Here is a 24,510-nt window from a genome sequence, read left to right on the forward strand (position 1 = left end):
TTGTACTGTAGATTCGTTAGAAATACAAAATATTTAATTAAATCCTGAATGTTTCATCACAAATCATATTCCAATATACAATTTATAATGGTGCATTGTAATATACAGTTAGGACTGGAATCTTAAAAAGCCAAGTTAAAAAATAGTTACAAAGTATTATTTATCTGATTTTTTCATATATATTTTTATTACTTTATTCTAAGCCAACAAAACTTATCATTTTTTGCATATTTTTAACGTAGCGATGCAACTTGTGAGGTCTGAGCATCCACCTCACCGAGAAAACCAGACATTTTTACATCAATGTAACGTCTACAAACATTGACTGGTATGGCCTCTGAATTCTGTCTTCTGATTGCACTGTGTAAATCATGTGATGGAGATGCTTTAATTTTTGACAGAGCGTAAACTGTGGAATTTTTTTTTTATTCTAAAAATAGTCTAATCATCTACCAGAACGAAATGATAACAAGTATCGACAAACTCCACAAATTGACCTGTAAAACATGTGATGGAAAAGGAAAACCGGCTTATATTGTAACATTTTTATTTTCATTTTTGAACGTCTTTGGCATTACCGATCTGACTTCGTCGAAGTTAAAATCTTCGTCTTACATGCTCTACGTTTAAAATGTTTTGTAATCTAAACTTATTTCTTCTTTTGTTACAAATATGTGACAATTTTTTGTTAGTTGATACCTTTTTTCCTCGAGCTATATAAAAGGGCATTGCAGCGACTTTTTAAAAAGAATACAAAGTGCTATCTGTTTCACGATGCAATGAGAAGTTGAAATATTAGATGTTTAAAGGTTGAGTCAATAAAATAGAAATACAACTATAATAGATATGACAGCACACAAAAATTACATATTGCATTGTTTTACACAAGCATCATTCTTGCGCTTAAATCTTTGGGTAAAATAAGGGTAGAATGAAAGTAGAGATAAAAGGATTTACCCTTTTGTATTTTTTCTACTGATGTTTTTAAATGTGAGTTGATGCATTGCTATAGTTTTTATCACAATAAAAATAGTAACGGTTTACAATTTTACATTACATGCTTTTCTGGAGAATGATTTCAAATGTCATGAAGAAACAGCTTTGAACCAAATTTTGTGTTTTAAGCCTTAGTGAACAAAAACAGCCAGACGACGTGGGTGCCACGCCCTAGAATTCACATTTGTTAGTGCATTGTGAAAAAAAAGTTGTGGTTATTGTCACAAGATGACTTTAAGGCATTTGAAAAAAATTTCTATCAAACGACATGCAGTAAAATGTAATTGAAAATAATTTTTGCAATAAGATTTTTCCTTTGGTTTGCTCACGAGTCTAAGAATATATTGACAAAACTTGTTTCAGTAATCCTGCACTTCCAGATTGGAATATCAACAAAAGTGGAACATCAACAATGGTGTTGTTTCTAGCACTAGTTGCAACGTTCATCTGCTGAAAGTGAAAGTAAAAGCAATAACAAACAGGTTGATTTATTGCTTTACTGACGTTTCGAGCACCATGACAATGCGCATCCTCAGGGCGAATAACATACAAAATAAAATTTACAAGATTATATACTGCAGTGCGGTTGAAGGCAAGAAAAAATGAAACACACATTATTTTGAAAAGGAATAACTGTATTCAACAACACTGTATTCAACAGTGGTGTTAATACATAACAATTTAAAAACAATTATGATTAAACTAAGGACTTCTGTAGAAACCATATCATACGTCTAAACTTTTAGTTACGCTTCTTGTCAAAAACAACTTCTGTATTCCAAAAATTAAAATGATTAAAAAGTTTTAAAATAGCCTAAACGCTTAGCAATAGCAACAGGAGACAAAACTGAAGCATTAAGAATCTAATGTCTTGAATTTAACGATTGTTCTCTTTTGGATTCTGATTTGATTTGATTATGATTTGATTCTCTTTTGTTCTCTAAAATGACAAGTTTAACAAACGTATTTTATTTTACCGTACTCAGAAAATGGAATTATTTCATAAGTTTGCAGGTACTTGTGCATTGATTTTCGTTTGCATCGCAGCCGCCACAGGTAAATTGCGTTTAATGGAGTTTCTTATTGTCTAGTTTTTATGATTAATAGATAATGAACCATTCAAATCAAAAATACGCATAACAAGATGCTATGCAGCACGATAAAGAAGATAAATGTAACAAAGTAGGTTTTTTCCAAAAATCGTTCCACCAAGTTCTTAGGTAGGCAAGAGTGAGTTTGGAGATTAGCGATGTCAGATAGGAAATCAATGTATAGTTATAAACCGCCAAGTTTATTTTCCACTTTCTAAAAAACAAAGGAAATGAACAGCGATCATTTTCCAACTAGACATTTTTTGTCTTATCCCGGTTGTTGAAGACTTAGATTGAATAGAAGGGAAGGCAAGGAAGCCAATTTTTGTGTCCACTTTCAGGCATACCTTTAAGTGTCCTGCCAAAGATGTAATCTAATGCGCTTACCCAGCCAGCAAAACTGGTCCTTTTTACATTGATTCACCGTCTGCTGACGTTGAATTTATGTAAAAAGGACCAGCTTTGCTGACTGGGTAAGCTGTGTCAAACCGGTGCTCTTTTGAGTGCCGTCAAGGATATCACTACTCGGCTATGCAGTCTGTCGGTGTTGTGTTTTGTGTGGAGAGCGTTACCGCTCGTAAGTACCACACATCTTTTTTACTCATATCTCTTTCACCCATCCACTAGAATTAAATGGTTTCAATTTCCAAAGGCAAAGGCAACAAATAGTGAAGACTTGATGAAAAAGTAAAAGCTTTTCAATTAACCTGGACAATTGTCGAAGATCATGCGACAACGTGGAAAAAATGTGAAGCAAGATTCATTTCACTTTAAAAAAGAAAAGAGCTGATTTTAGTAATCCAAAAGGAGTTGGTTTTGAACCTACAAACACGAGATGCAGAAGAGCCAAATGATAAAGATTCTAAGTTAGAGAAGAGCGGTTAGCAATGGAAGTATCAACATTTGTCTGTTAATGTTGCTTATGTCATTGTAATATTGTTTCACAGGATTGGAATGCTGGGAATGCGAAAATGTTTTTAGTAATGAAGAATGCCTGGCCAGGGGTCGCTTAGTTGAATGCGAAGAAACGCAGGTGAGCCATTGTGTCTTGTCATCTTCCAACTTCTTATTGTAGCCTAATCATTTTTAGAAATAACAACACCTTTAAATAATATAAACAATGTTTTGCTTACAATGCTTGTGTATTTCATACAGGCCAATTGATGATGTTGGTAATGCAGTCCTGTTGCGTTGTCATAAACTTATCCATTTCAAAGTGGTGCTTTGTTTTCCACTGAACACCTAAGAATTGTAAGAAAGGTGATGATCAGTCATCAGGGAGAAGATGCTCTATGTGGCGTCTTTCCGTTGGTCTTTGTGTCACGTCGGCACAAGTGACAAAGTGACACACGACTTACCATGACAAACAAACTGTTGTCTGCTAACAAACCAATGGCGAGCTTTTTGTCTATATTTTGCATCGTATTTAATCTCTTTTAATCAAACTTGCAGATACGCAGTGAAATTCTATAGTGAAATCACCTATTGACATTTCACTTGCATATCATAAAGAATAATTCCAGTATCGTTGTCGTAGAAACGTTGTACTGTATTTCACGTGATGAAAACACGGCATCTCCACTTCAACTTAAAGCTGTCTCCTTACACAAACCTTCAACGTTTACTCTGACCAAGACTCTTAACTTGCAATATACTGTATTATCTTGCAGAATACCTGCCAGATCACACTGAGACATGGAGGATGGGGTCCATATCCAATAATTGAGAAAGCCTGCAAACAGCTTTCAGCCTGTGGCTCCAATCATGTCCAGGTACAAACACGATAATAATTTGATGGTGATAATGGTTGTGGTGATTGGTGAAGATGAATTTATCCTAGCAGTGGCATTAGCATTTATCCTAGCAGTGGTGGATGGAGGGGAAGTGGGTAGAAGGATCGCCTCCCTAAAACACAAAAAGTAAATTTATTCACAGTGTTTTTGCAAGGTCGGATGAATGTGTAGACCTACACATCATTGTGTTTTGTTGAAATCGCCGACTCGTAAGGCTACTTGTTGGATCCGCTTTGCATCCAAGAGTCGTGCACATTAGCAACCACTGTAACATTGCTCTACAGTAGCCCACTCAATGGCTTCAAAACATTGGTACGCTTTTCCATTTTGTATCTTTTAAAGTACCGGTATAGACATACAGCTCGTGCAACAATGTTCGAAACACAAACCATTTTTATTCATAAAAAAATTCAAACAGTCACAAAACTGAAAGAAAATAAAGTTCTGCGTCCTCTTGAAGGATATGCGCTCTCCAGGTGACTGCCTAGTTCGCTTAAAGAACTCGCCGGCCGTCTCACAGTAGCTTATAGCTTAGGCCTAATCGAAATCCAATCCAAACGTTCATTAGCGGAATCGTAAGTTTTTATAGTTGGTTGTTGTGGGAGACCCATAACTATTGATCACAAACAGGAGTTATAGTTTGAATAAAACAATTTGTTCAGTGACGAAGATTTCTTTTGATAAAAAAATAGCAGGTTTGAAATAACATAGCCTACTTACACAATATAGCCTATAGTTATTAAAAAACAAACACTTGCATGAAAATAGGCTTTTTGAGCTAAATTAATAAAGAGAGAGAGAGGAAACTTTTAATTTGTCTGTTACGAGAGTAGTACGGTACAATTATAAACAATATGAATAAAATAGCACCATAACAATCTAGATTCCACAACAGACAGGAATCAGCGAAAGACTATATCAGTCATCAAGTCAGTTGCTTCCAGCTGAAAAACTAGAAAATGAAAGCCGACGGTACAATGTAGGCCTACAACTTCAATTAACGCTTGTAACAAGGGCGATTAAACTTTACTACACACAAAAGAGTATTTAAAAAATGACAAGTTTTCCGAACTTTTTATTTGGAGTCTCAAAAGGAGACTTAATACATCGAGTAAGATCACAACAACAATTGTAATAAAACAAAACTGTCTACGTGGTAAGGTTATTTTGAGTATCTTATTCTTATTGTAAGTTAGTTTGAATCAAAGAAATCACCAACAGTTTTATGTACTCCAAGCACATTATGCTACTTTTGTAGGATCTTCGTCGTGCCTCAGTGTATGCGAGAGACACTCAGTGTAGCATGGAGCCACCATCCTCGGTGTGCAGATGTTGTTGCAATACTGATGGTTGCAACAGAAACACTCTGTACTGTGATGGGGATAACGGGTTGCTTGGAGGTAATGCTTTGATTGTAACAAGTATGTTGGAATTTTTCAGAAAAAATAAATCAAGTACCCGCTTCCATTAAAAAAAATTAAGTTTTGTGGAAGATAAGATTTAGAACTTTTCATATCGTGAATCAAATTGCATTGGAAGACGCTCTGATTTGCAAACGAAGCTTTATTTATCAAAAACGATTTCTTTACGCTAACCATTTTCCTGCAAAGTTTACACCTTTTGTGTTCGATTAAGTGTAAAAGTCTAAGATTTAAATTGTATTCTTGCTTTCATGTTTTGTTGTCAAATACGTAGTACGGCTGCAATTATTACACAATGATTGGTTTATTAAATATTTTAAAATTATTATTAGACATGCATGAAATAATATTAATTAGGCCAATACTGGTAGCCTATGTCAAAACATTTGGTTTTTGAACGATTTTTTGGTTGAGTACTTCGAAACGAAATGAACTTAAAGCGAAAATAAAGCGAACCTATTGCATAGCCTATTGAGCAAAAAGTCTTTAATCAAAATAAAATATTTCAAAACTTTTAAATACTATATCTTCAAAACACTTTTGTTTCAAATGAGCTGCTGGGGACAGCAGTTTAAAAAAAACTTTGGTGTGCATCTGAAAAATACTCAATTTCCTGCGACTCATTGAAATACAGTAGCTCCGAAGCACTATTACGTCCACTTGCACAAATTAAGCTTCATTGCCAAGTAGCTTTAGGCTAATTTTCAAAAGAAAACTGTGAAGCCAAGTGACAGGTCTTGGACAAAAAAGATAGGATCGGTAGTTCAGCATGTGTTATCCTGCAATTAAATCGCCATTGTTTCGTAACAATCTGTCTTATCGTTTTCAAAAGATCATAATCGAATTCTTCTTCGTTTATTGACAATGACTGAGCGATTATACGTACGGCGAAGCTTTTTTATCTGTTTGCGTAAATCCTCAGGCAAATAAAAAGTTGAAAAACCTGATGCGAAACATGGCACCTAAGGGGTATAATTGTTTTTTGGACAGATGTAACTCCATCTTTGCCATCCTATCGCACTTTAGCACTAAGTACCAGACCAAGGTATCTATCCTATTAATTATCAGATCACGTTTAAACACATCAATGGTAATGTTTCTTGCCACATTGGCTACGTGCGGAGCTCAAAAAAGAAATCTTACTGTTTACCATTTGATTTATTAACGCACTTTCTGCTCAACTAAACAATTAATTATATCACTGTAATAAAATATCATGCATTGAGTGTTTCGCTTTTCAGTTCCAAACACATTTAAAACTATTTGATGGTTGAATTTTATGCAATCTTACATACAATATTATTTGCAATCATATTTCATTATCGTATGGTCTTTGAACTATCTATATTCTATAGGCTACGCAACTAAAGGCACTGTGTTGTTTAAGGCCATACTTCAGTATGGCAAGCAGGTCGAAAAAAGCTTCCAGTTTTGCTTCATGATTTTTCCATGTATATTACTAAAGCGAATGAATTCTATTTATGCGTGTAACAAAACAGCTGAGCTTGAAATAAACCGAAACGTTACTGAATAGGTAAAATGTCCATAGACCAGAAGTCATTTTAAATCGTGTTGAATTTGTTGTATTAATGTTTTGCAGGTAGACCATGCAGTGCACTACAGGCCCCTCGATTTGGGTCGATGGAATGCGAAGGAGGTGCGACCCCTCAAAGCGAATGCACATTCAAATGTCAACGTGGATTTAAGATGATTGGGTCCCCGATTTCAAAATGCAGTAAGAAATGTTGTTGGTTCAAATATTAATTGGATTCAGTCAAACATGTGAAATCGTGCAGTCAATGCTTTCAAAGATGCAAACTGTACAACAGAATGGTATAAGTTTTTGTAGGAAGGTTTTTGTGATATTTTAAAGTTTGGTTTAATTTTAGTTTCTTTCCTTGAAAGCGAAAAAGGGAAATAGAATTAAAGCTGTTTCTTTAATAGAAAACTTATAAAATTTAATACCCAAAATTTAAGTTGTTTCTAGCTGTAGTTTCCAAGTTTCTAAGCAAAAAATTGTTGGTGATTTGAAGATTTGCATATGCCGATAAACTTCTAGAATTTAAATCGCTATTTAGTGCTTTGTTAAATTTCTTTATTTTGCCCAAGTATTTGGCTTAGAATGAAAACTCTTTTTTCAAACCTTTTTCTTCGACAAAGCTTGATATTGGCGTTTTCAATTTTTATAATTTCCGTCGATGAGAAATCTATTAACTATGCTAAGTCATTTATTGAAAAACAACTAGAAGATACAAATTGTAGGCTTATTTTTTATGAGCTTATAAGTAAACACCGGCCGGTATGTAGTCTATTAATATAATTTTTACTTAAATGAAAACTAATCGCTTTTATGCTATAATCTTTTAATAAAAGGAAATCTATTTCCGCTAAACACTCGTAACGTGGGCTTGGAGAATAAGCACAGAAAAGTAGCTTATATTTGTGACTTGTTGTTTTCGCATACCGGAATTTTATTAAATAAACCAACAAGTCTGTACGTTAGCCTTAAGCCATGTCAAATCACTTGTAACTGACATGTTTTTCAGTCTGCGTTTATTATGATAATACACAAGGAGATTGTATTACCAGAATACATAGGTTATTAAAAATCTATAGACTACTTTTAGATTACACAGCACTGAAAATACGCTTTAGGCATTTTAACGTGTGTTGGCATTGTATCAACGTTGTGCATTGTTGAATGTTTTTTTGAAAAGTCTATAAAGAAAATCTTGAAACAGATAAAAAGCGTTAATAAAGCAAATTAGTTACCTAAACCTATATATGTGACTGCTTGATTACAGCAAGACAAGATTTAATTGATTAAAAAAACATATGGTAGTCTATGTATGGGCATCGTTTTATTGTTTAAACGTTATTACAATCAGGGGAGTTAAAAATCTAAGTTGGGCCTTGTACCATCCAAAGGCCAGTGTCGCCCAAACAATATTCGTCTAAAAAACAATGAGACAGCAAGGAACATGATTTTGCTTCAGTTTCAGAAGGCCCTGGAAAAGATCTCGGCCCCTTAAAATTATTTCTAGTCAAGGTCCAAAATTATTCTCTCACCCCTTACATTAATGTCCATAATAATACTTGGAACATTGCAACAATAGTGGAAAAAATAATTTATAGGTTATTGCGAGACACAGCTACTGAGAAACTTTGTAGCCTGCGCATTTTATTAAAAACATTGATAACCTTGAAAGTACGATAAAACGTTGCAAATTCTTGGCATTTTTAAATTCGTTCGAGAAATGACAATGGCTCATTATTTTCTCAAAAAAGGTTTTAGTTTGCTCTTATTCTTAATGCAAGTTTGTTTAACCACTAATCGATATTTGGCATCAAGTGGATTTCACCTTTGCAGGGGTCAATGACGCGCAGCAGGAGCAAGTAATCTTTAAAAAGTCCTTATCAAATTCGAATCTGTCACATAAATCGATAAGCTTTCAACCTATGACTTGTGATGTTCAACTACAACCTGTTGTACCACTTGCACTCGTTAAAGATGTGGGCGGTGTAGGGTAATGGCCATGCTTAAAATAAAGTTTTGATCTTACCCCTTTTTATCGTCAGCATTTAGATACGTCATATGCACTTTGCCTAAGCAATTACTCATAGGTGACTACGCTACAGCCTACTATTCGTGAAGTTGTAACACAATTTTGTGAATGAAAATTAGCAGTAATATCTACACGTCGAAGCTATATTGCAATTTGTTAAATTTGATAACACACAACATATCTGTAGCATTTTTTTAATTTTGTGAAAATCTTCATTCTGGCACTGAAAAAGTCTTTTTGTAACTTTATCTTAATGATTTCGTATTCTATAAGAGGCTTTGAACCACCCATGCAGGTTTGGTAACCAAGATTGACAAAGTAAAGTTTTCACTTATTGCTGATGTTTTGTTTTTAATATTTTCATCCACTAGACCCCGCTGAATCAAAAACCTGTTTTAGAAGTTCGTTTAATTTATTGTTTTCGAGATAATCATTTATGATCATTATCTTATAACGTTCCAACGTCCAAGTGATACAGTCATAGCTATATTTTGCGTAGGTTTGATTTTATTATTGGCATGACGGATTGAAGCACTGTCGATCCATTATATACAGTATACAGTAGAAAAAGTAATTTATTATGCTTTCCTGTTGTTTAAACGGTCGAATTTTAAAACTTCTATATAATAAAACATCAATATGACAAAAAAATATACACGTTTTTCCAGATATTGTTGTTAATTTTAAATCTGCTTTCAATAAGATTTTTTTTTCTCAAAATTACAGCAAAAACAGCACCAACATGAAAAAAGGAAGAAAAATAGACTATTCTCTTAGGTTTTCGGCTTCACCTTGAAGTATGCTTTTTTTGTTTTTTAATTTTTCTCCTTCGCAAAGTATGCACGCCCACACAATTTCCAACAACTTCTTGCACAAAGCATTTGCTTGTTGAAAACTTTCGGTGATATTCTTCAACTTGTGGATAGGATAAATAGAGAAGTAGGCTTGAATTTAGAAGATTTCCCATGGTCAAGGTTTTTGTATTTTTAATGTGTGAGTTGAGCAAGATGCAATAAAACTTTAAGCGCTTATTACATTTTGGATCAACTTTCTGTGAGGTCTAATCCCCATATACGAAGAGTTTCCAACTAATGGCAACAAACAAGATCCTGGTATAGTAGAAAGTTGGAAGCCCAATTTATAAGTAAATTGATTAAACCATTGATTACATGACGCATAATAGATTATATCACATTCCACACTACAATTGTTTACAACAGATAGTCTACATTACAATGAGAATTTAGTTTTGTTTATGACGTTGCCTCACCATTGCAAGCAAGTGTAAACCTACTTCAACGTTAACCGTAAAAACAAGTACAATACGGAAATTTATAATCTTTAAGTTGCAAACTAATCAGTGTTTACTTTGGAACTAATTTCTGATCACTTTGAAACTGGTCAAACCATTCCGATTATGTGTTTTAGAAATGCAATCACAAGCCAGCAAAATTGCCGATTTTTTTCTTTTTTCAATTTTGCTGTGAATTATGTCGTTAGAAGTGGCAACTTTTTCTGGCTGAAGAAGTTCATGTAGTTCACCACGTTCTTGCAGAATCTAGACTTTACTTTTTCTAAGCCTACTTTTGGTATAGGCTAGCAGCTATCTAAAAGTTTAGTACTCTCTTTGTTAACACGTTTTGAGATCGCTATGTTTTTCATAAAATATAAATGAAAACTATTGAATTAGCATGAATTGCATAGCATCACTTAATATACCTGAACGCTCCTTTGCTTTTATCTAAAAGTTTTTTGTTTCAAATTTTCCGAAACAAAGTTTTTTTGATAAGGAAATGAAAATAGGGCCTAATGGGGAGCGAAATAGTTACAGTATATGGACTTTTGGTAGACTTTATAAAACATTCCGTTTAGATTAAAGTCCCTTGGTTTTTCGATAAACTGCCATCTCACAATAATGCACTTTCTCTAACTTATTTGTTAGGCCACAGTATTTTTTGCCGAGCAATTTATAACGTCCTCGTTTTAATATTTCTTGACGCTTTAGTTTTTCTTGACCATTGTTATGATGGAGCAGACATAGTTTTGCATCCGAGGATCAGAAAAGAATTGAACTGAACCAATTTGTTATTGGCGGGTAGAAAAATTGAAATCACATTCAGTACTAAATTGAAGCATATCCAATTATCCATTTCACGGTGATATTCTGACATTAAGAATCAAAACCTTTTTAGCATACGGAACTTTAATCTACATCTTGAAGCAACAATTTATTATTTTTTTAACTTTTGACATAGGTATTAATTTACATTTAGTTTTTTTGTCACCATTTGTTGACAAACCGGTTTCGCTTTTTTAAGACATATTCAGCGAAAGAGACTACCCTGCTCCGACCTGCCGTCCTCCTCGCTGTAAGCCAATGAGAGCACCCAGATTTGGCACCATCACCTGTACAAATGGCAATGCTCACAAAAGCATGTGCAGGTAAAGTTGAATATTTCAACTGTAGTCATTGTTTGTTTTCAACCAGCTATGCCTATTCCAGTAGGCTATGTTTAGCAGGTTATTTTTGTTTAGTGATTTTTCATTGCAATAAATAAAACAACAAAAACAAACTTTGAAAAGTTGGCAAATAATAATAATAATAATAATAATAACAACATTTATATAGCGCCACATCCACAGTCAAACTATGCTCCTGGGCGCTGTACATGACAATGGTGATAATTAATACGGTAATTTCAGTCATAATGTTCATTGAAGTAGAACGTTTTCAAGCGAGTTTTGAATTCATTTAAATTTTCTGCTTCTTTCACACAAATAGGCAAACAGTAAAAAATAAGATATAAAATAAATATAAAATAAGATAAATATATATAAAATAAGATAGATATAAATAAATATAGAATAATAAATAAATATAGAATAGATATAGATAGATATAAAATAAGATATAAAATAATATAATATAAAATAAGATAAAGATTCCCTTCAATGACAAGCAATAGTAATACAAAGCATGGTAGCTAAACAGGCAGCATGGCACGATAGCTACCATAATCGTTCACACGTGTATCAAAGCTGGACCAATTTATAAGTAATTCGATCACCCGGTTTCTGCCATTATACGACTTAAGTTTTCAGAAAAAGTGTTATAATGACAAACATTTCAAAAACGTTGAAACTATTTTGGGAAAACATTTTTCAAATGAAAGTAATTTTGCTTTTCCCTGGTGTCAAAACGCAAACGAAGCATATAAGATTCGCTGAGCACAGAAAATGCTGCAAAGTTTAATTGGACCACTTTCCATTTTTTTTCAAACAGTAGTTGTGTAGTAAGGCTTAGGCAGTATTGTACGCGTCAACGAAATAAATTGACGGCGTCAGCGTCAGCGCGAATGGCCTAAAAACTTTACGGCGTAACGACGGCGTCAGCGCTAATTTCTAGCGCTATTTTAGCCAGGGTCTCAGAAAACGGAAGTATTGCAACCAAGTTAAGGCTAACAATAGCTATGAATAAAGAGCAGGTTTTATGTTTTGAGACTGTATTATAATTAGCTGCTTAGCTTATTAGTTACTCGCTTGTAGAAACACAATTAGCATTTCAAAACGTTTGTCTGACAATCTGCTGCGTTTGTGACGCATAATGTCCTTTTCAAGTGAAAACATACGTTCCACAGCAGCTCTGAATGGTATTGGTGTGTTGTATTTTAAAAACAAGTCTTGAAAACGTTTACTCGGAAAGGGATCACTGTTCCAAGCGTGCTCTGATGGCTTAGTTATTAGCATATATAAATCTTTTAACGAGGTCCACTGCGCCAACATCGCTGTTTTCAAGGGCATAGAGCTCTTGAAATAAAGTATCTTCAACTTCCGCGATGACATTCATTGATTTTCCTCTTTCTCTCTCTGATCCCTCATTCTCGATACTGCTCACGATATGAGTGATCACCATTTGGCGAACTTCTTCCGCTTGTATTCCAGGTAGGCTACGGTAGCCATTCCAACCAACGCGAAAGCGGGTAATTCGGATGAGTCGCGCTGGCCAGAATACATCGTGAAACTCTGAATGTGAAACGAGACTTTCCATGAAAACAAAAAATGACGCATAGCGCTTGACGCTTAAAATCGGCAAAATAGTTGACGGCGCTATCACTTCCATCAACTAAAAAATAAACTATCGGCGCTAGCCTCAGCGTTAACAAAAAGTTGACGCCGTCAAATGACGGCCAACGTACAACACTGGGCTTAGGCATCTTTAACACAAAATACGTAAAAAAAAAATTGAAAAAGAACTGGCTAATCTTTCTGGTGCAACATTTATTTAATAATTGTTAGAATCGTTATCCTCGGACTAAGAAAGTCTTATCCTGGGATTACCGATGAGACTCACTTCATGCTTTCTGAGCACTTCATGTTTTCCATGGCTTAAAAAGCATCAAGTAAGCCTCATCGCTGAACCATACATGGTTACGGAAATCTGGGTACCTTCAATCTTGTTTTGAAACCAGTGGCACATCTCAACACGTTTCTAGGTGTCAGTTGCTGTGAGTTCTTAATTTCTTTCTACTAGAATGAAAAAATGGATTTCTGTTACGTTTATTTACAGTTCCATATGTTTGACAGTTGCAATACTGCAGGGATATCTGGGATTTTCCAGGATAAGTGTTGAAATTAAACTTTCTACGGAAGCATATTTAAACAGCCTTATAGAATTTAGATTCTACACTCTAGTCTACAGTATACTATAGGTAAAGCATTTTTTTTTCAATATCCAAACCATGGGACTTAAATGAATAATTATTATTTATTAGGTTACTGCTATTAAATCCGTAAATATACAAAAACGGGTTAAAATCAACATATTTATGAGCAATGTTATGTGTTTTATTTATTTTGGGACATCTTGGTGTTTTGAACCACAACGCAGGTTCGACATAAAATTAACAAACTAAAAACTTCGCGAGCTAAAGTGTCGTGTTTAAAAAATATTCATTTAACAAGTGTGTCCGAATGAGGGGATGGCTGTAAAGTGCATTTTTCAATCTTAAACACCAAGGGTTAAACAAGTTTTGTTTGTCTTATGATTTTTCTCTTTGCAAATTTGCAGGCCTATGTTTATTTACTGAGCAATTGGGCCAAACTTAATTTTTTAACTTTGTTTCTTTTCGATTTGAATTAACTAGGTTGTTTGTAAAAAAAAAGTTATTTCAACTATTCTTCTCATCAAACTACCTTTACAAGGTAAACATGTTTTTGGTTTGGTAGCAGTCTAATTCGTCTAACAATCTTATGGCTCATCTAGTAATTTACAAATAGAGATTGGTGTTTGATTGCTTTTAAAAATGTTATTTTATAAACTATTGGAGGATTTCTACAAAATAACAAACACATGAAAACATAGCCAAAGTGTAATATAATTGTCTCGCCTGGCTGCTTTTGCTGAGATGTTCTTGAAAGTTGAAAAACAAACCTAGAAAAATATCAAGAGCTTTATAGATATGTCTTTTAAACATCATCGTTGATGATAAATGAGTTAGTTAGAAGCAACAGTGATTGTTGCATAAGACTTAATCCTTTTAATTGACTCAATAGGTTTTTACCTTTATAGTTTTACCTGTGAACAAGGATACATTTTGAATGGTGCCAGAACAATAGAGTGCTATGAAGACCCATACAACACGGATGTGTTTGGCAGCTGGAGTCGTCCTCGTCCAATATGTGGACGTAAGCAAGTCTGTTATAGCCTAGTTATAGTATGTGACAATATTGCTCGGAACAAAATGTTTGACGAATTATGATAAGGCTTAACATTTGATGTGGGCTAACTTTTTTGGCGTGGGCTTATCATAGGCTAAATGATAAAATCAAATCACGAGCTAGGCTGTTTGCTGGGAAAATTCCAGTAGTGGAATATGTTCACCGACTTGTCTCAAGTGTTCAGTAACAAATTACTTAATATTGTACCTGCAATTTTTACGCTTTGTTTTCAGCCATCCAGTGCATGCCTCAAACATTGAGAAATGGAAGAGTGACGTGCACCAGCGGACGCGATGTTGGATCTACCTGCACCTTCCAGTGTAACAGTGAGCAAGGATACGTTGTTTACCCCCCAGCACGTGCTACCAACAGATGCCAGCGAACTGCAAACTGGACTCTACCCCCACCCTGTTGTTCACGTAAGCAGACAGGCTGATCCAACTTCTGATCAGAAACAAACTAATAGAGTTTTTGTCAGTTATAGGCTACGCTTTGCAGTTGTGTTATGCACTTGGCCTGCTGAATGTAAAAGAGAAGTAGGCTAGTCAAGTTGAGTGAGTATGTTGCATGTATAAACAAGCTACAGTAGCTACTGTACAGTGTACATCATGATGGAAGGTAGGCTATACAATAAATCAACAACGCTTGCTGTAGCATTTGCTTGTGAACTGATGCATCGCCTATGACCAATATTTACTTTTATGTGTTTGCATTATTGTATGTCAGCATTAATTTTTGGATGTCTACCAAGCTTTTTAAATTTAATTCTACCAAGCCGATTATTATTATTATTATTTTATCGCAGACGACAAATTTTATGGACCTATTCATTATCATAAAAAACTAGAAATGAAGTAAATTTGTTAATTTGAACTTAAGTTTTGGGCTTTCATAAAGCCGACAACTGGAAATTCAAGCATTAGAGTAAAAGCGACAGAATTTATAATATAGCTTTACGAGAACTGTAAAAGATTATTTGAAATTGAACAGTAGGTGCTGGATACTACCATGCCAACGACTTGTGCACATCTTTGCAAGGAGTTTATCGTTCACGGTGTAAACGATTAAAAGCAACAAGCAAAACCAAGCACGGTAGAAATCCATATAACAAAAGTCATAGACATTTACTGGCTATGGCAAAATGTTTTTTGTTATAGCGCAACGGTTTAACCAATTGTGCGCCTACACATATTCATCAACATACAGTATAACTTTTGTTTTTAATCAATTTAGTTGATCAATATAAAGAATTAGCGTTCAACTGGCTGTTGACGAATAAGTTTGGCCAGATTTTTAGGTGTTTTTTTATGGTAACATTTCATGTTTTTTCAGTTCCTTGTCCTCCATTCGCCGTTATGGATTTTGTTGTTATTCTCGACTCCTCATCATCAGTAGGAGCTGAAAACTGGGTGCTAATGAAAAGATTTGTCAGACTATTTTTGAGGTTTGTTTTTTTGTTACAGCCGTTTCTAATGTGTTGCCGCTACTAAATAATCCGTCCATGTTCCTGTTTAGCCTACATCAATTTAAGCTGCGTTTGGTAAAGATGCCAAATTGTGTTTAATTAACGTTCTTGCAGTTCGAAAAAAAACACAAAAAGTGACTTTTTATGATAGCGTTTATTACAGTGACAATGTTTGAAATTGTAGAAACGGGGTATTTATTTGGTAACACAAAATTTTTTTTTTAAATAAACACATTTATGGTACTTTTATAAAGTGAAAATGAATTGCACTTCACTCTCTGTAATGCCTAAAAATATATCGGATTGTTATAATTGAGAAGCCCACATGATACTGTAGGCCAGGGCTTTCCAAACTGGGGATCGCGACCCCCCAAGGGGTGGTGTAACGAACTTCACGGGTCGCAGAAAGTATACCAATTTGCACAATGCATTGCAAATTAACACTTCTGTGCGAGATGCTGTGACAGTTATTAACTTTATTAAGAGTCGAACACTCATTAGTGAGGTGAAATGAAATCGGAGTTAAAACTCTTTTACTGCATTGTGAAGTGAGGTGGCTTTCAAAAGTCAAAGCTTTAAAATGGCTAGCCGTTAGCCAATTAACGTTGGAAACCCAAATCGAAATGCTTCCAACAGAATAAAATTCAGTCTTGTTCCATCATTTTGGCAATGACATCTAGCTTTTGGAATTATGTCAAATGTCAGATTTGTTTGAATAACTTGAACGAATTTAATTTGTCCCGCCTATAGGAGAAAACATCAATATTTTGCATTGAAATCAAAAATTGATGCGTTTATCAAAAAATTGAACATCTGGAAACCAAAATTTCAAATGATTTACCTCATGATTTAACCTCACCTCGCCTTCAAATGATTTATCTCACCTCGCCTACCGTTCCAGTCTAAGCAACATTGAACCGCCTTGAGACCTGCATTGATAAACACTGAGCCACGCCTGGACTTGCTTTGTGGCAGAAAGCAGTCACACCCATCACACCGGATAAATGTCTTTTTTGTTTTGTTTCCAGTAGGCTACCCTAGGCTTCGTTGTGATGGTCAGAAATAAATAAAAACAAATTGAACTGAGTGCCGGTGAATTGTTTTTGGTTTTCGTTTGATCTAAGCTTTTCATAAATATCACAAATGTATATTTCGCACTGTTCGTCGTTTTAATCGTAATTACAGGGGGCGCGAAACATTTTAGGAGAATAAAAGGGGTCGCGAGCAAAAAAGTTTGGGAAGCCCTGCTGTAGGCTATGTTTCTATTGTTGATTTTATTTATTAATTGAACTGCCAAAATGAGTGTAATTTTAACTATTAAACTAAATACTTTGTCGTTACCAATAATCCAAACTATCTTAGACGTCTTACAGAGTGAGTAATCAAAATGTGTCTGGCAGGTTTTCAAAAGACCATAGTAGAAATGCACAGGATTGTACTCAAAATCAATTGCAATGTTTGTGCAATGCAATAAACTTCTAACTCGCAGAAAATAAACACAGAACGAAGTGACAGGCTATAAACTCAATGCATATTTTTCTTTCTTTCATGAAAAGGGCAATAATATTTGTAAATTTGTGAATGTGATTTTTATATTTCATTGTAGTAGGTTACATTTTTTAATGCAGCAAATGATATGTAAAACCTCTGATTACTACACCAAGTGATCAATCTTAACTCTTTAGCATGTTAGACTGTTAGCAATTGCACATTACGATTCATTATCGTGTGTTATTTGCGTTGCAGTGATTTCAGTGTCCGAGAAGATGCAACTCATTTTGCCGTGGTGCGTTACAATAGAGCTGTGGATACGAGAACTCAGGTGAGAGTATAAAGGAGATGTTCAAACATCATATGAACATTTCAGAAAGGAAAAGGTTGTCAAAAACGACGTGTTTGGTTATATAATTTAATAGAAAATTTTATAGGCTACGTGATTAAAGTCATACGAGTTGATAGTGAAAAAGAGGAAATATCGTTTTGCAATACTCAAAGAAAACCGTGGTAAACTATCGGTATCAAAACCTTTTGTTTGTTTGTTTTATCTTTATCCTGCATTGCGGGAAAGCGTACTTGAGCGCTATGCATCAGTGTACGCCTTCCGACGTACACCTGACCCACGCTGCAGCCGACGGCAATGTCTGTTTCCGGTTGTCTACTCTACTTATGACTTAAATTTGATACTCTCCATTACTCGAAATCGATCACTGGGTAGAGGCAATTATCGTAAAGTTTCTTGCCTAGAGAAACAACAGCAAGTGTGGGTGGCTGGAGTCGAACATGCAGGCTCTCGACTGCGAGCCCAACTCGCTAACCACTCGGACACTGCTGCCAATCATACAACGTAGCCTACATCGTACAATAAAAACTCTTAAAGAAGTGTAGGTCAAGGTCATTTGATACTTCACTTCACTGATTAATACTCTATTAGCCTGCTTCTTACAATCAGTTTTAAATTAATAACACATCAGTCGCTAATCAGAAATAGTACCGGTAACTATCATCTAGACTTCTACTAACTGCTATAAAATATTGCTGAAATGGTTGTCTGGCATGATGAGTTATAGGCTACACCTTTCTTAAATGGGGAGGTAAAAGAAATGTATAATGATTCAACTGAAACTTAAGTTTTTTAAAGTCAAGCCACTACCACAAATGGTTTATATTTCTATCTGCTTCCCATCTTTGACGTCAGTGTTCGATAACATTACATATTTCTTTATTTCAGCTTTTGTAATTTGTCATGGTGCACAGAGAAAACATTAGTTACCGTTATCTTTGATCTAAGAATGACTGTTCTTCAAGCTAAATATTGCTATGTTCACGCTTCCGTCTGCAAGTGGGGACTCTGAAACTTTTTGTTACACCGCATAACTGAAATTTGTTTTCTTTCAGATTTTGCTGAATGATCACCCAAATAGCCTCGAAGATGTACTCGAAGCTTTCGATAGAATCCCGTATGATGGCAGCGGTAAGTCAATAGTTCATACAGCCCATACCTGTTATTTCCAAATAACCAGTGCGATAAAAAGTCATGACATTTACAATATAGATAACACATTAGTGTAGTCCGCTGCTCTACATACAGAAAAAGTTGCCACAAGACACATTTCCAGGCAAAAAACTACAGCTAAGGCTTAGAACAGTAGTTATAATGCAGATCTTTATTTGTCCCTTAGGTGCGGCTACTTGGCCATGCAGAAAAATGTTAGTGGAGCAAAAGCAATGTTTAGAAAATCAAATATTTTAGCAGCCAAAATAAAATAGTCAAGAAAAGTCGTGTTAAAGTTAAAGGTGAAATAAAAAGGTTTCGAGGTAGTTGCGATCTTGCTTAAAAAAAGGTCTTTGATGCTAGAGATTAAAAACAACACCTAGTATAGTCTATAAGTGATTCATTGAACGAAAGTTTTGTGGCTTGTTTTTAATAGCTAAGTTATTAAATCATCTGTATGTTCAGGAACAAGAACTGGCGCAGCAATCACATATGCCACCGAAACACTACTTCGAGTCGGAAATCGTGATTTTGCGAGAGATGTTGTGCTGCTAATCACGGATGGCGCCTCAAATGACGACGTCAATTTTCCTTCACTGAGACTCCATGCAACAGGAGCTTTGGTAAAACTTAATGTAGACTAAGTACATAGGTTTACTGTAGCCTAGGTAGGCTACTGTAATAGGGGGTCTGGTAACCTTTAACTTGTGGAGCTCAAACAAAAAGAAATGACGAGAGTTGACCCAAAAATGGCAAACTGATTTATCAGAAATGCAAAACCTAACTTAAACAATAAACAAGCTATTTTTAAGTGACATGTGACATGTTAAAGCTACAGGCTACTGCGATTAAGGTAAATTGGAACTATTGTGAACAATATACAGTACACAAGCCATGCCAACTTGCAAGCTTCAAATTTGACTACGCCGGCTGGTCTACATTTAATAACAGGCAGAGTCGCTAGTATGAACACTAGTTGATACATAGCCTAAGCCCTAAGCAATACTATGTTTGTGCATATTTGGTTTTGTATTTTGAGCGGCTTATTGCCATTGTACCATGCAAATGTTGAACTAGATTTTGGAACTTTTGCCACGAGTATGAAAAGCATGGTATAAGAAAAGATTTGTCACTTTTTTAATTTAAATTCGAGTTTTTATTGATTTGAGACTCCTTGACTACAGGCTACTTGGGAAATCTGTTTTCTCATAACCATACTTTCAAAGGGATATAAAGTACATTTAGCCTAGATTTCAAAACCAAAAAAACACTAGCCCTCCACCATTAGTATTGGTTCACACGTTGGCAAGGCCGTGTTAACCGCCCCCGTGCCTTCCGGCATTTAACAATTAAATTGATAAATTTCAGTGTTAATGGAGATAATTGCAAAATTGTCTCTGTTGTGGTGAAAGTTATTTAGTAAAACAACAAGCAAAGCCAACCCACAACTTAGACAGTAAATTAACCGTTTTTACATTGTTGAAAATTATTGATTTGCTGTCTGGAAATATAATAGCGCTAAGCTCGTGTTTGTGCCAGTGCAGTAGCGACTCCCGACTTTGGAGGCATGTCTTCCAATAGCAATCCTAAAAATAAATTTATGTTTCTGCAATCATTAGAAATTAAACGTAAGTTAAATACTGTACGTATTTAGAGAACTTAAAAAAGGTTTGTAGGCTTATTGTTTATTTTAATTTTACTTTAGGTATTTGTCCTTCCTATTCGACCGCCAGGTGGAAGGATCAATTTGGATGAAATTGAAACAATAGCCGGTAATCCCAACAACGTACTACGAGATGCTTTGGATGGAGGTTTCGATGCACTTGATGAAGCGTTTGCTCGAAGAATCAGCGATCGCCTGTGTGGAGATCCTTGTGATAACATATCATAAGCTACAACATGCCACAATGCATGTTTGACTGGAATTTCTGCTGTTATTATAAGCCGGGCCTACTGTTTTGCAAAAGTATATTCTAACTCAATAATTTGTGTTATAGTAGGATCAATAAATGTATTCAAAAGTCACAACAGAGTGGTCAAAGTTTGTTAGCTATAGAAAGAATAGAACCGGCATTTCAAGATTAACTCATCAATCAGGAAAAAGAGGTTATCAAATTGTAAAAGAAGTAAACGTGCGAGCAAGCCGAGCAATAACGGTAGATTATGCATAGGACTGCAATTAGTCACCCCTAATGGAGGATAAAACTTCTTTATTTATTTTTTTTGCTCCATTGTAAAATTCATGTGGATAATACTAGGCTGCAAAGCATGCTTAGGCCAACCAGTTATGTTGATATTGTGTTGTTTTACTTGACCTTTTCGGAAAAGATTGCTCCTTTCCTTGATATTGCAGTTCAGAGTAGACACTAGACAGGTCCACCAATGTTGACCCCAATCATATTCCATACCAGGTTTCCGCCCAATCAGTGCGCAAGAATAATCCAAAACAAAAAATGACGCCAAATGAAAGCACTAATTTATTCAAACATATTTCACCGTCGATGTAGAACAAATGAATAAATAAAAGTATTGAATCATATAGTTTAATTATTATCAAAAGTGAGAACAATAAGACAAGTAGGTTTGCGTCTTAGGCTATTGCAGAATTGGTCAACTCTCTAAGCCAGTGGAGTACGCACGCCTCACGGGAGGAGGAGTTACATGTTAGTCCCCCTCCCCAGTGAGCTTGGTAGGCTATATGATATGGCTATATGATAGGCTATACAATATATTCTTTTATTGCTTATTAGCCTACGGCTTTATTATGTGGTGTTCTCCATTTTTCTTCACTAAACCGACTTATTAATAGTTTTCATGTTAATCGAGTTAGTAGCCTAAACTCCCATTTGTGTCAGAATTGATAGAAGCAACCAGAGAAAAGGTGTGAAGAAATCCCAAGATATCCATTCAAAAGCTGGCAAAGTAGGCGAACGTGGCCTATGGAACCATGTTCACAGTTCTCAAGAAGGATTTGAAGATGAACCTATTCAAACACATGAAGAAACAGTTGCTAAATGCCAATAGCCTATCATTGAGAAACGTCTCTCCAGAGCCAGAATTCTGATCTCATGCATTGAAGGAGGCACGCTGCCAAATCTTGTGTTCAGCGATGAGAAGAAATTTGATGTCCAGCATCAACAGTCAGAATACTGGAACGGCAATCGAAAGGGCGCCGGTTCGACACCGCTCAAGAGCATGCGGCTGTGTCTGTGGTAAGACACTTAAAGGCATGCCTGAAGGTGGACACGAAGATTGGCTTCCTTGCCTTCCCGTCCACTTAATCTAAATCTTCAACCACCGTGTGTGAGCCTGGATACGACAAAAAAAAAAAAAACAGTCAAAATGATCGTGTTTGGTCAAGAGATAGTGTCGTGGAACCTCGGGTATAGTTACTCAGAGATAAAGGGAGGCATCAGTGTTGCCTTGGGCAAAGAAACACTTCAAAAAACGTAATTGGTCATTCCAACAAGATTTTTCCCCTTCACATGGAGCTAAGAGAACGCAAAACTGGCTTTCGGCCAATGTGCCGTTCTTCATTTCCAAAGAAGAATAGCCTCCTTCATCAGGGATGGAGGAGCCATTTTAAAAGTAGGTGGGCCCAGAAGCGCAACAGTCAAAGTCAATCCAACTTGTGGGGGGTGAAGCCCCCCAGACCCCCAATAACTTTGTTGCATTCCTAATACAATATTTGATATCGTTTACACCAGGAGTCGGCAACCTACCGCCCGCCAAGAAAAATCATCCGGCCCGTCGCTCCTTTACAAATTATAATAATATGTGGCCAGGCCAGTGGTTTATTACAGTATAATCGAATGGAAGAACAAGTACTTTTCATTAATCATTTTAGTAGGCCCACGTCTTTGATTTGCAGCGTTTCTGTTTGTATAAACAAAGAAATCAATATAAAGTGCCATTATGATACAAAACAAATTATTTTTTTCCAAGTTAGTGGGTCAAACAAGGAACGGAAAAGTTAATCTACTCAAAAATAGCTGCAAAACAGCAAATTTCTCTGTTACAAAGGAAAGAAAAACCAATGAATCAGAAAATCATTTTGATAGATACAAGGTAGCACAATCAATGGCAAAAGACAAGAAATTGTAGCCTATAGTGATGGGGAATTTGGGAAAAGGTATAAGATGGATGTTATTGAAAACATATGTCCAGAGAAAAAAAAAACTACTTTTCAGACATAGGCCTAAGTCTTTCAATAAGAACCGTAACTCGACGAAAAGAAGAGATATCGGAGAACGTAACATCTAGCAAAAAATTATCGCATATCTACAGTTCTTCGCAATGGCAATAGATGAGAGCACAGACACGACAGATAAGCCTACAGCTGAGCTGGCAGTATTTGTGGGTGCAGTAAACAAAGATTTTGATGTTTAAGAATTTGTTCAGCTGATTTCCGTCAAGGATATTACTAGCCGATATTTTGAAGGCATTAGGCTACGTCAACGCCTTAAAATCATGCCTCTGAATCTATTAAAACTGGTATTAATAGGGTACGGCCCGCCAAGACCACGTAAAGTTTGGCTTTGGCCCGCTGTTAGAAAAAGGTTGCCGACCCCTGATTTACACATTGCGTTTTCATAATTACCTTTCGTGCCAACAGGCGAAATTTTCCATTTCTGGGCCTGATTTGGTAAAAAAATTTACAAAATTGTTGAATTGCTCTATAGCGCTGTACAAAATGGGGCTATGTAGGCCTACAGTTGTACACACAAATAAAAAGGCAACAATCAATAGGCTACACACACAGTTTTAATATCACCTGGAAGTATTAATATGCAGCATTATACAGTACGTGCATATGTGTAATGATATCACTGTTTAACAATAGAGAGCATAGAGAATAATTATATTGATTGATAGATTGCTCTACCGGTCACACGCAACCACACCCACACGTGCTGCACATCAATAATGGACAACAGAAAAGTTTGAAGATTGGATTTCATCATTGAGATATCAAAGATAATCAAACTACTGTGTATCAAATGAGTGAAGACCCTTTTTTGGAACTCCAACTCTGATTTGCCGTTTTCGCTACCTTTTCAAAGAAATTTGGCTTTCAAAAGTGGGTGGGCCAGGCCCACCCAGAAAATAAAGTACGTGAGCCCAGGCCCACGAAACCCACCTGGTTCCTCCATCCCTGCCCTTCATTCCCAGACCTGAACCCCCTAGACTTTGGCATCTGTTCTTACCTGGAGAACAAGGTTTCAACTAAAAGCACCAAGTTTGGAAGCACTGAAGGCTAATCTGAAAAAAAAATGGACCAAAATATCTCAAGGAGTTATACAGGGATATCTACAACTACAACTACGTAGTTGTAGATATCCCTGGAGTTATTCATGACTCTTGCAGGTCCTTTTCGAAGGACCTCTGACTTAACTATAAAAGCGTCTCTGACTTACTATCGACGCAAATGACGAACGCATTGAGTAAAACTTGTTGTGTTTAAAACT

The 24,510-nt window shown here is 35.7% G+C and overlaps 1 protein-coding gene across 1 annotated transcript; it reads left to right on the plus strand.

The window, feature by feature from the left end:
- Window positions 1–1,957: 1,957 nt before the first annotated feature.
- On the plus strand, window positions 1,958–21,061 carry LOC145767106 (P-selectin-like). Its single transcript, XM_082578861.1, has 13 exons — window positions 1,958–2,052; window positions 3,035–3,120; window positions 3,758–3,859; window positions 5,139–5,280; window positions 6,902–7,036; window positions 11,186–11,309; window positions 14,437–14,552; window positions 14,819–15,004; window positions 15,918–16,029; window positions 17,797–17,872; window positions 18,946–19,021; window positions 19,508–19,665; window positions 20,748–21,061. The coding sequence occupies exons 1-13, from the start codon at window positions 1,986–1,988 to the stop codon at window positions 20,931–20,933; spliced, it is 1,566 nt and encodes a 521-aa protein (XP_082434987.1). The 5' UTR covers window positions 1,958–1,985; the 3' UTR covers window positions 20,934–21,061.
- Window positions 21,062–24,510: the final 3,449 nt, after the last annotated feature.

The sequence above is a fragment of the Aplidium turbinatum genome, chromosome 3 (genome assembly GCF_918807975.1).
Source record: "Aplidium turbinatum chromosome 3, kaAplTurb1.1, whole genome shotgun sequence".
Lineage (NCBI taxonomy): Eukaryota > Metazoa > Chordata > Ascidiacea > Aplousobranchia > Polyclinidae > Aplidium > Aplidium turbinatum.

Coding starts and splice junctions, on each gene's coding strand:
- LOC145767106 (XM_082578861.1), top strand. CDS start 1,986: ATGGAATTATTTCATAAGTTTGCAGGTACTTGTGCATTGATTTTCGTT. Junction 7,037..11,185: donor GTCCCCGATTTCAAAATGCA/GTAAGAAATGTT, acceptor CGCTTTTTTAAG/ACATATTCAGCGAAAGAGAC. Junction 15,005..15,917: donor ACCCCCACCCTGTTGTTCAC/GTAAGCAGACAG, acceptor ATGTTTTTTCAG/TTCCTTGTCCTCCATTCGCC.